This window comes from Oryzias melastigma, linkage group LG22 (genome assembly GCF_002922805.2).
Source record: "Oryzias melastigma strain HK-1 linkage group LG22, ASM292280v2, whole genome shotgun sequence".
In the NCBI taxonomy this organism is placed as follows: Eukaryota; Metazoa; Chordata; class Actinopteri; order Beloniformes; family Adrianichthyidae; genus Oryzias; species Oryzias melastigma.
The window spans coordinates 2,237,335-2,250,406 of NC_050533.1; the positions used below are offsets into that span (position 1 = coordinate 2,237,335).

General features: G+C 39.8%; 1 protein-coding gene across 6 annotated transcripts in view; it reads left to right on the forward strand.

The window, feature by feature from the left end:
- The first annotated feature begins 262 nt into the window (after window positions 1-262).
- The window catches only part of mgaa (MAX dimerization protein MGA a), a 28,055-nt gene continuing 15,245 nt past the window's right edge, over window positions 263-13,072 (forward strand). For all 6 annotated transcript variants that reach the window (XM_036210035.1, XM_036210036.1, XM_036210039.1 and 3 more), the window contains exons 1-3: window positions 263-400; window positions 6,159-7,299; window positions 8,865-10,506. In XM_036210035.1, the coding sequence (XP_036065928.1) occupies window positions 6,218-7,299; window positions 8,865-10,506 (2,724 nt within the window). In that variant the 5' untranslated portion in view covers window positions 263-400; window positions 6,159-6,217. The remainder of the gene's footprint in view (window positions 401-6,158; window positions 7,300-8,864; window positions 10,507-13,072) is intronic.

Consider the following 13,072-nt stretch of genomic DNA (forward strand, 5'->3'; position numbering starts at 1 on the left):
CGCGTGAAACCACCGCGTGCTGCTGCCCCCATGTCCGGGAGGGGCTCCAAGGAGCGTTCTGTTCGGTTCCGTTCAGACGAATCCGTCTCAGGAGACAGTCCCAAGGAATGAAGCGGCGAGGAGAAGCTTTCTCGGTTCGTGCTTCAAACGAACTCCCCCGCCGCCCGGACCGAAGCGTGCAGAACACACTCGGACCAGGTGGCTAAGATGGCGTCTGAGTCTGCGCAGTACCGGAGGAAGAGGACGCGGCGGGCGGGGACGTGACGAAACAGCTGCGCGTGTTCGTTGTTGGGTTAAAAAAAAGACCAATTTGAGGACGGCTTCGCGACGGAAAAACCGACAATTAGGACGGATTTTAGTTTCTTCGATGTCTGACTCCATGAGGTCCAGTAGGCTTAAGGTAACGGTGTTTAGGTTGGGGGTGGGATTAGATCATTGCTATTTGGTGGGTAGCCATGCCATGCAGCCAGGCCTGCTGCTAGCTTAATGCTAGTTAAACATCAGAGTGGGCTCAGTCCACTAAGTCATTGGGAGGTCAACTTTAAAATGAGATTCTAGTGGATGCAATGACCTGACCAGCTTTAACTAACCAAAGTGTCCATCAGGTGAAGGTTGGTCACCGGTTAGCATTAACACACATCAAGAAGACAACAGTTAAAATGTAATTTACATTAAACACCATTGTGTAAGATGTGGATGGTGGTCAATCCTGTGGTTATCCAACTTTTACACCAAGATTTCTAGTTGAGTTAGTAAGCATAGCCTAAATGGTTTCTTAGATGGCAACATACGCTAGTGGGTTAGCTCTTCATTGTTACACATTTCCAAAGACTTCATACTTGATATCACCTGATATCTCACAACAAACACTGAGGTTCTGAATAGACAGCTCAATCACTTGCTACATTTCTTTCCATGCAAGGCTAGGTGATAATGTTTTCAACCCTAACTCTGTGCTCTTAGAACCGTCTTTGGTTTGTGACTTGCCATATAGGCAACGCATGTTTTTATTGGAAACCATGTTTGTTTGTATACAAGCATTGATGACAGTAGACGTTGTGCTTGTAAATATTGAAAAAATGTCATGCAAAAGCTTATCGGCTGTTCATAGAAACGTTTTCTAATGTTTTTTCTATCTTTGTGTGCCTAGGGTGTTATTGATTGACGATTTTGGGTGAAAGTAAAACACAAGATATGCGTTACATATAACACAAGATATGTGTTACATATCTTGAAACATACATGTAATGGTTATTACAAGATATGTGTGTAGAGTGCATATCTTGTAACCTACACACAATGTATGTTGATCGATAGATGATACATTTTTAGTTTCATCTTGAAAAATCAGTTCATTGGGACAAAAAGCTGAAGTGTGTCCGGTCTTTGTATTTCAAAGTTCAAGGGTATTATAACCTCCAAATATGTTGTAATCCTTCTGTTATACGTGTATATATCGCTGTGTAAAGGTGAATGATTGTAAAGTGCTTTGAGTCAAGGTAGAAAAGCGCTTTAGAAGTATACATAAATATATGGTCGTTTACAATATATTAGCACAAATACTCAGTCAGATGTAAAGTGACCCATCTACACTGCATGTATACTACGAAAAGAGTGAAATCAGCTCTTAATAAAAAAAGGGACTAGCTAAACAAAATTCTTGAAGTCCTTAAACTACAATTGACATTGAATTAAATTGACAAATCTGATATTCTTGGGCAGTCATCCAGCTGAAGGTCTGTCCATTCAATGAGCTGCATTTTCAGTTGCCCAAACCAGACAAACATGTCAGTTGCTTCTTTAGGGCAGCTTGAAATAACTAAACTATTTATTGAAATTGCAATGTCTCTCAAAACTATACAGTTGCACAAACACAAATAATTACTGACCAAATATGATCTTGCAACAAACTAAATAGACACACTGGCTTTGAAACTTATTGTCCCAGATGTCTCTCAGAAGCCCAGTAGTTTAGCTGTTACTATCCTTTATAATCATTAGGTCTGTGTATTTGTATAATTGAGGCTGTTTTGTTTTCTGCTGGTGGAAGATTATGATTTAGAATGGTCGGTAGGTGGGCTACCCAACCCTATTCCTTAGGATCTACCACCCCGGTTGTTTTCCAGTTCTCCCTGCATTTCTTGTTGCTAATTAACAAGCACAGGTGTGCTCAGTCGACTGGAATGAGGGGACACCTGAGTTAGCAAAAGCAGTGGAGAGAGAACTGAAAAAAACAGGCAGAGTGGTAGATCTGAAGGACCAGGGTTGGGTTGCCCTGGTCTACATTATTTGGAATATCTTGTAAATAATTGTCTTTCTCTCTTTTCTAAGTCACAATATCAATCTCCAGAAATAAATCTGTTTTTAGCTATTTACAAACACATACAAATTTTTGCAAGTTCTTTTAGAAGAAAATCACTTTCCAAACAGAATGAGATTTAAGATCTAGATGTGGTTTGTATATGTCAGGTGTATCAGCAATAATGAAAATATCAGATTGTCATGAATGAGTTCCAAGGGTCTATGGCTGCTAAGAATGGATGTATTGTGTTGTGTTCTATTTAATTAACAAAAATCTGCCCTAAAAGATGCATTGTCTTAATTAGGAACATAGGATATCTGTTTATTCTTTAAGTGAAAGTGCAGATTTCACAAAGTAGATATTTAACTTGTTTTTCCGTTTTTCTATTTTATATAATACCTGTGACACTAAAACTCAAGTGAACTTGAAGATACCTGGTGCTGCCTACAGCTGCTGACTCCTCTCTCATATTTACCCCATCTAACCTTAGAAAAATGTCACCTGACATTTCACAGTCAAAATTGACATTCACATCAAGTAACAAAACAGACATTTCTTTCAGTCTTGTGTGGTGTTACAACTGTTTCTGTTTTCTTTTTTGTTTTTAATGAACTCTACATGTAGCACTTTTTTGGGTGTCTTTCTACTAGGGCTGCCACTATTATCTGACTAATCGACTATTAAAATATTTAACAACTACTTTAATAGTAGATTAGTCGTTACTTTATAGTATATGGGGTCAGAGTGTAGTAAAGTTAAACAAAGTTGTCAGCGTTCAGCACCAAAAAAATGCCCTTTTTTATATTTATTTATTTTATATTAAAGGTCTCAGTCAAGTATTTCAAAATACCAGACTTGAATTCTGGATCAGTTTGGTCCTGAAAATGAGGACTATAGATAGATAGATAGATAGATGAGGTTCTCCTTAATGAACAGGAAAAATGTCAGAAAAATAAATTTACAATGAAAAGCATTAAAATGTACTTAATTTTAATTACTTTCTGAATAAAACTTAAATAAAATAAAAAAAGATACTGCTTAATATTTCACTGCTGATGTAGAAACTGAAATTTTCTTTACTTTTTGTTTGGTATTGGTTCACTTTCTTTAAAAAGAAAAATCTGATTGAATTTTCCTAAACTTTATTATATATGAAATGAGCAGATTCTCATTAATATACAAATATCACCACCACAAACACATACAAGTCAGTTAGCAGTAAAACAACACAACTGTAGAGAACACTCAAAACACAAAGCCCAGATACAAATCCTGTTTTAAAATGTTCCTGTGCAAAAAATTGCTGTTTTTTTCTGAAGATTCATTGCATTTTGTTGGCATTTTAATGTTTAAAAAACACACACACAAACGTTGTGGGGAAAGCCGCTACACTTCTACTGAAACTCTGAGCACAGCAGAGACTTGTCCATTCTCAGGCATATATATATATATATATATATATATATATAAGCTAGATATTTAAAATTAGCGCGAACAAACATGAACTCCTGTAGATCCAGAGCAGCGGGTCTCTTATGCTCCACTCTTTATTACCTTTAGATCTGCAACAATAAATCATGCTCTTACAGAAGCTACATTCTCATGATGAATACTTCTTAAGAAAATATGATGAATCACTTTGCTAAATTTTAAAAACGATCCCTAGATCAAAATTTTATTCATGTTTGGTCACAAAAGTAGCAAAAACTAACTCTTGTTTGTTGTGGGAGATACCTCTGCCTTTTTCTGGGTTCTTGTCTCTGATCCTGTTGGTGCTATGGATCTGGTAATCCTCATCCAAGCAGATCTTAGTGAACTTGATCTTATGCAACAAAGTTTTGAAATACTGGTATGAAAATCTTTGATCCATTCAGTCAGATCAGAGGTTTTGGTAGCCAGATATTTTTTATCCTGATCCAACATTTTTAAATACTAGACCAATGCGTACAACAGGCAGAGCTACATCCAGTAGAGCTCTTTCTCAGTTAGAGAGTAATCTTTTGTAAACCTTAATGAGGAACCTCCTTATTAAAGATGATTTTTATCTTTCTTGTTCAGACTTGGGGTCTATTCATTTGGTTTGCTTTAAGTGAACCAGAGTTTGTTTATCCCGATAATCACAAACACATTTTCAGTGCAAATACACCGAAGCAGAACCTGGTCCGGGACCAGGAACAGCTCTTTGACCCATCTTTTGAGTTGGTCTTAGCTTCCAAATGGGACTAAGCTCTGGTGTGCTCCAACTTTTCTCTCTGAATATGGTCCGTACTCGGAGTGGAACAACTGAATGAAAATGGCCACCGTAGTCGAGTGATGTAACTAGAGTTGCGGGGCAACAATAAAGACACAGGAACTCATTGAAATGTGGTCGGATGAATGCAGGCGCATTAAAATTACGTTTTAGCGTAATACTTTTGCTTCTCACTGTTTTCCTGACAATCTATATGTCATAAATACTAATCATTGGACCTTCGTAGCCGTCATCCCCTCACTAACCATCTTGAAGCATGCCACCACTGTAAGCATCAGTAAAAAGTGTTGTACCTGACATTGATACAGACGTTCAAAATTAACTAGCAAAATATAAAGTTTGAATAAATGAATTTCCCATCAAGGACTTTAAAAGACTCCCACTATTCCTTCTCTTTTTGCTTTGCTCCTCCCTCATAATACCCGACCAATGACTGAAGAGATCTTTTGTCATGTTAGCACCCAAGTGAGTCAGCCCTGGGCTTTTTTGTGTTAAAGATTCTCAAGTCTTCACGGTCACTTCTGATGCTTTTAGCATCTGTTTTTGTGTAGCCAAAATTGAGCGACAACGGCAAAAGAAATAAAGTCAAAAGAGCAGCTCCACATCTCTCATATTAGTATCCCATTTTTTCTGTTTTCATTGGAAGAAAGTTGTTTTATCTTGCTCTTGTTTTTCAATTAAAAATGGCCAGTGAGGCCTTGCTGTCAAAATAAATATATTTTGTATTTTCTCCTTTTATTTCATGACATGCAAAAAAATATTGTATTTGGCCTGCAGACCGGGATCCCATTTAGATTTTGTCACTTTGAACGAAAAAGTTTGGGCCCCCCTGATTTAGATGAACAGAATACAGAGTTAAATGCATTCACGATTAGATTAGTTTAGATTAGATAAGAAATAAAACATAGTTTTCAAACTTCCATTCAAATAATTTTGTTTAGTCATGAAACCCCCTTTTTAAATAACTGTAGATACTAATTGATAAAAGGTGGCACTTTTATTTTTAAAATATTGACTTCTAACATGAACAAAAATGTCTAAGATCTCTATTAAAAATGCATAAACTCACTCATTGTTTGGATGATTAAGGATTACATTTTTTAAAATATCAACTGAATATTAATTGCAAAAATGTTTAATACCCAGCGCTAGTTCTAATGACGCAATGCAAATGTCTTTTTAACATTTGAATAACTTGCTCGGGCAGAAGAACTGTTTAAACCTGAGTAACCAAATCAATAACATGTGGTTAGTGTTGAGGTTTGGTGAATCCTAACCCATTTTATTAAATATATAAACATAGTCGTTCTACTTCTTATCCTCTTCAGAAACTATTTCCAGTGTCCCACCCTTCATTAACTGGGAGCAGAATGGGTTTCGGGATGAGTCGGTAACCAGTTCTAGCAACTTAGCTGAATCCAGACTCAGTCTAAAGGAAATGTGTTTTATTTGTTGTGGTTTTGGAAAGATTAAGTTTGTTTCCCTTCAACAGATTTTTGTCTAAAATTTTCCAAGTTATCACAGACTATACCTACTTGAATTACATGTACTTAAATCAGATAAGTATGTGAGGAGTAGATAAACTGTTCGATTCTTCTGTTTCAGGATGCTGTCCTGACTCCTGTGCAGATGTATTACAAGTGGAATTTTTCAGGGATGTGTTCATGGCCTCTGCAAAGATTCAGAAAGGGATGGTATTTCTGAAAGGAGGGCCAACTGCCCTGGCTGTAGAACCTGCAGCTGATCATCCCGCTGTGCCTCTCAGACCAGCGAAGAGACCCAAACGATGGACAGATCAAAGCGCTTTAGCATCCAGTGAGGAACCGGAGTTTTGGGATGCATGTTGCAGGAATTCGTCCATTGTAAAGATGGACGAACAAAAGCACCTCTCAAGCTTGAACACTCATGCAGGAAACCTGTCAGCTGACAGCACCTGCAAAAGGGTTAAAGTGACACTGGACAACAACAGCATGTGGAAAGACTTTTTCAGCTGTGGGACAGAGATGATTGTCACCAAACAAGGCAACAGGATGTTTCCCTACTGCCGGTTCCGCATCACTGGATTACACCCATCGAAGAACTACTGTCTTTTAATGGACATCCATCCTTTAGATGGCAGTCAGCACAAGTGGAACGGCAACAGCTGGCAAGTCTGTAGAAAAGCAGAGCGTCATATAAAAACTAAACCGTTCGTTCATCCAGAGTCTCTTGCTACAGGTGAGCACTGGATGCAGAGTCCAGTGTCATTTTACAGACTGAAGCTCACCAACAACATTTCAGACCAGGAGGAGAACATCATCCTGCATCCAATGCACCGTTACTTACCACGCCTGCACGTGGTCCAAACTGACAAGGCTCCTGAAGAGGTTCGGTTAAACGGTCCCAACGTTCTCACCTTCACTTTTCCCCAGACTGAGTTTATGGCTGTTACTGCTTACCAAAACCCACAGCTTGCTCAGCTAAAAGTCAATTACAACCCGTTTGCTAAAGGCCTGAAAGAAGAAGGGTCAATTTCATGGAGCCTGAAAGTAAAAAGCAACTCTAGCAAAGTCTTGATCACAGAAAGGGGCAATGCAATCGCTGAGCAGCATCCTGTGAAGAAAAGCTTGAAGTCATTGCTTGCAAACCATAAACCTCGATGCCCAAAGACAGTTAATCCAAAACCCACAGACCCACCAGCCGCCCAGAGAAACTCTACTGCACACAAAGATCAGTCAACTGTCAAGGTCACAGCGGAAAGTTCACGGTAAGACCTGTTCTGGAAGAGGGAACAGATTTGTTTGATCAACTGCAAATAAGGAGTGATCGTGTGCCCTCACACAGACTGAGGACCTGTCCAAGGTGTACCCCGCCCACCTTGTACTTTAAATCTGAGGGTTTGCCCAGCTTTATTTGGGATAGGCCTTCCAACCCCATGACCCCAAAAGGGATATTGCAGGTTTTCAAAATGAATGAATGAATAACTCTTCAACGGTTTGCAGTTAATCCATAGATTCTTAAGATGCTTTTCTCCATGATGAGTTTCAGTCGTTCTAAGAACATGTTATTTGCTGTTTCTGTCAACAGCTTAAGTGTTAAAGAGTTAATGATTGAATTGCTCTGAAGAGCTGCTACTTGGTTTTGTTGCTGCTATTCCAGAGTTACATCAAAGAGAGCTGTCATTTGTTAGCTGATGAAAGATTTTTTGGGACAGAAACTTGAGTTTATGAGCCTAGACTAAATTAATTGCTGAGAAAATTAGTTTGTCTGAATTAGCCCTCATGGTTTTTGTTGGCCAGATAATGTACTCAGCAGAAACGTGTCTCTCTTTGTGTAAAGAAGCCTCAAATATCTGTAGAAGCTTTAGAGCAGGAGCGTCAAACTCGGTCGCACAGGGGTCCAAAATCTAAAACGCAGCTTAGGTGGCGGGCCGAACAGGATAAACATTTATTAAACACTCTAACACTAAATTTTTAAAACTTTAAAAGTGTACATTTTTAACATTACTATGAATAAAAACAGGCAGGAATATTATTGCAGAATAAATCAACTTAAACCTTAGATAACTTTCAATATTTTACTCTCCGTAAAAATGTATTTTATCAAAATTAAAGAAGTTAGAAATGAGCGCAATATAACATCGGGCCGTTTGTAACAATAACATAAAATGATCTGGAGGGCCGGAAATAAATATCTGGAGGACTGGATCCAGCCCTCGGGCCATGACTTTGACACGTGCTTTAGAGCAGGGGTCTCGGGGGGCCATTTGCGGCCCCCAAATCGATATTTAGCACCGTCCGCTTTAATATGAAAGTTCAATGTCTACTAAGCAATATCTTCTGCATGTCCACGGTTCTTTGCTAGCTTTGTATTTGTTTTGTTTTGTTTCAGCCTCCTTCATGCTTAAAACTTTAAATTTCCTATTGTTGTTGGTTCTCAGAAAAGTCCTTAGCAACAGTTGCTAGTTTCGTTAGCTCCTGTCGTTTCACAGGACACACAGAATATTATTTACACACAGAATTATTGTTTAGTAGTACATAGACATGAAGAAATGTTCAATAAAATTGTTCAGACATAGACCAAAGACATAGACAGTGGACGCAAAAACATGTTTTTGGCACAAATGGAACCCCATACAGCCCTGGCTCTGCCTTCAGGGGCCCCAAGGTAAATTGAGTTTGAGAACCATGATTTAGAGCCTTCATAAGTGTCTTCTGTGCCTCAGATTTAAAGTACAACCTCTTGTTGACTTCCAATCTCTGACATTTTTCTTTAATGTGACTAAAAATACTTAAATGTCATTAATATTGTGCTTGTGTTTGGTTTTCCCAGCTCTCGTCCGACTCAGAAGCTGTTTTCTGAGCTGATTCGCGATGCTCATGTTTCACTCCAGAGATGTAATATGGACAGTCTTGACACGAGTCACATCACCGCCTCCGGAGCTACACAAACACGAACTCACACTACAGTCAGGAGGACCGGTGGAGGTCAGGCTGCTCGTCAGAGGGACGGTTTATCTGTCAAAGCACTAAAGAGGAAAACTGAAGTTTTAGAAAAAAGAAGAAAAGCTAAAGATGAAAAGCACATTTTTAGTTCATCTAGCCACAAAGACAGTGCCAGAACCAAGGGTTCTGATGGTGGTACTTCTCCAATTAGGTCTCAGAACTCTTCTGAAAGTGTGGATCTTCTGTGTGTTTCGGACACATCAGAAGCCACGAGGCATCCCAAACGTCCCGCCCGCCTTCCCCTTCCAGCACTCGCTCTGTTTCTGAAACAGCATTCAACTAAATTAAAAAAGACCACAAGCAAACCAGACACTTCTCCTGCAGAACCTGCGTCTGGATCCAGAGGTTCTGATGCAGTTTCTAAACAGACTGAGCCTGAACCCATCACAGAGAGCTGCACACATGCCAGAGTTGAAGAAGCGAGTACTCCTGAACGAGCCGGTGAAACCCATCAAAAACCTTCGATTCCTTCAAGTGACGGTTCTTCTTCTGGAGCAGAACCACAACAACCCAACTCATTAGGCTTAGTTTATGAGAGCTCACCCTCAGAGCTGCTCATACCTGATGTTACACCAGTATTAGCCACCTCTTCCCTTAAGACACCTACACCCCCCCCTTCTACGTGTACTACCTCATCATCCATCCTAAATGAAGTGTTACCCTCCCATAACTCACTCCCAACATCCACACTACCTCCAGAGCCCCACCCCCTGAAGACCGAGTCCTCTCTTCCCGACCCAGAGTGCTCATCTTTTGACTTTGAGCCTCTGTCGCCGGCGAGTTCTCCAGAACCTTTACCGTCTCTGCCGGCTTCGTTAGCTTTGGAGCTTGACTCTACGGCTTCCGAAGCAGCTTTTCCCACTGAACAGTCTGACGACCTGCTGCCGAACAGAAGCTCCGTCTTCAAGTGGCACACAGTGTTACCGCCGTCAGAGCCGTATGTGGAAACTCCTTTTGGAACATTTCAGCCCGCCATCGGATCTGCCGCACCATTGCTGCCTTGTCACACTGAACCACAGGATCTGAACTCGTCACCATCTTTGCCTTCCAGCGAACCTCCTCCATCATTTCAAGACTGTGAACAGCTTCTGCCTTTCCCCGCCGAGCTTTCACCCCTCGCACTTCAGCTGCCGTTGTCTCCGACCTTCTCACTGGACGGGGAACGACTGTCGCCCACTCCTTCCCTCACCGACCTGGTGCAGTTCTTCTCGGTTGATGAGGACACTGGGATCGGGACGACCTTTCCAAACTCAGAAGCCGCCGTTCCCATTTCCCTCCCACCGTCGGCAGAAACCCATGAACCGCTACTACCTGCCCCTCCAGACTCAGTCCAGAAATGCAGACGCAGGAAGAAGAGGAAGGGGAAGCTGGACGAGATGAACGAGGGTCAGAAGATAGAAGAATGTGTTCGTATGCAGCCTAACATGGAGGAAGTGGAGGAGCAGTTGTTCATCTCTTTCACGTCTAAGGTAAAGAGGCAGTAAAATGCATGCATGATGACATCAAACTGTTGTCTGTTTCTGCTTGATTGGTTGATTCAAGTGCTCAATTGAAGAAAATATCTTTGACCTAAAAAGAAACCAAAATTATACAGGATAATTAATTTCCAGGAATTAATAGATCTTCTCAACAACTTAAAATATATCACCATTTGCTTAAAATCTGTTCATTTTTGTGAACAGCAGTACTGGATCATGTGACCTGACAGGTGTACAAGTGTACTGAATGTTTATGCTGAGCTCCATATTTGGTCTTTACCTTCTTAAACTGTATGTCCAGTTATGAGCTGCAACCACAATCAGTTCTGGTCATTGGACACACATTGACCAAAGCCGGTTAATCATGGGAAGGACCTACAGATGTAAGCAGCCATTAGTGTGCTGAACAACTGACGTCCAACAGACACACCGAAGACAAGAACTGCAGTTGATGACAGGAACATTATAAGAGAGGTCAAGAAAGATCTTAAAACAACAGGAAGAGAGAGATCAAGAACAACCTCTAAAGACTGGTAGTGATGATATCAGCTTTACGTCTAACGGTACTTTGAAAACAAAATCATTATTAGTGTCAGTTTTTTTCATTTTATTGGAATTACCTGTTTTGTAAAGAGTTTATTCAGCTTAAGTTTGTGTGAACCATTGACTGTATAGGGTAACTGGACCGTGTAACCCCTCCCATAGACTTCTAAAGAGAAATAAACAGCTGTTACTCATTAGTTATTGGTCAGAACAAGTTCTCGCTCTGATGGCTTTTTAACATTTTCTTGATAATCAAAAAAGTTACAAGCTGACCAATCAGATAACCTCAATAACAGTTGGTGGAGCTTGCTGACCCCTGGGTCTGACATTCAAAACTTTTGATTGCCCGCTCTCAGTTGGTGGTGTGGACTTCCAACAAGCTCACTCTTGATTGTAAGTAAGTATTATTTTTTAGCACATTTCTCAGACAGACATCACAAGGTGATCAAAGTCCCACTAGTTGAAACACACCTAGATAGGACTGCCACGATTAGTCGACTAATCGACGCCTAATTGACTATTAAAATAGTCGACGACTAATTTAATAGTCGAGTAGTCGTTACTTTATATTATATGGAGTCAGAGTGTAGTAAAGTTGAAAGTTATAATGGCGTTCTGCTAGCTTTTTGGACTATTTTGGCATTTATTTGGGTTTTTATTCTATTTTGGGGTATAGCTAATATTTCCGCAACATGCTAGCTATCTTGGCTAGTTTAGGATTTTTTGGTTTTTAGACTATTTTGGAGTTTAGCTAATATTTTGGCTGCATGCTAGCAGTTTTGGCTAACTTAGGCATTTTTCAGTTTTTTTCGGCTAATTTGGCATTTAACTTATATTTTAGCTAGCTATCAGCTTCAGCATTTTTAGCTATCAGCTTCAGCAATTTCAGCTATTAGCTTCAATGCTTTTAGCTATCAAATTTTATTTTTTTTTAAGTTGGTTTAAAGCCAATGATGGTTAAGATGTGTGCTTCAAGATGTTTGTCCCTTACCTGATTAGTCGACTAATCGGAAAAAATAATAGATTATTCGACTATTAAAATATTTAACCATTACACCTGGATGTGTGAAATTTGTTCAGAAATTCCTGGATTTGAACTCACAGCCTTCCAATCTCAGGGTGGACTCTCTACCACAAGGCCACTGAGCTCACAAGTTAAAAGACAAAAACTTTAGAATTTAAAGACAAGAACTTGTACCGCACCTCAAGCCCAAATTAGGATTATTTCAGCTAAAATGTTTAGTGAAATAGAAGGTTTTTAGCTGGCTTTTAAAAAGAGTGGACAGAGTCTGAGGAAAATGGGAGCAACAGTCTGGAAACATTTGTCTCCTCTGGACCGAAAGGGACCATCAACAGGTTCTGATCCTGATCTGATCCTCGCACGAGATGGTCTGTAGGGGGTGATCAGATCACAGACATATAAAGAAACTTGACCATGGAGGGGTCTGTGGTATATGGTAAATGGCGTATGTATGGGTCAGCACTAATACTTTATATTGATAACGGTTAGCAACCAGGAGCCAATGAAGAGCTTTAAAGATGGAAGAGATGTGAGCTCTTCTCTGAGTGCAGGTCAAGATCCTCACAACAGAGTTTTGGATCAACGAGTGATCGGTGAGATTAGTGTCCAAAAATGATGATTCCGAACGATTTGGACCAAATCACTGCAGATGACGTCTGACTCCACCATGGTGGCGTCTGTATCACAAAAAAATGGCGACTGAATTAGCTTAATTTGAACAATTTTCTATGGGTGACGTCACACTCGCTAGATCCAGTTTGTAATGTGAACCCCCCCCCACACACACACACACACACACACTAGCGTACAAATTGTTTTTCTATGAAATCTGACTTTTTGTGAAAGTTTCATCATCTTTGTCATCTCTTTTTTTGTTTCCTGCGTTTCCAAAGTATTTATTCTACGATCTTTTCTTAACCCTAGAACACTTTCGTTTTAAAAAGTTACATCATCGTTTTTGCTTATCTAATTTAACATAAATATATCATGACG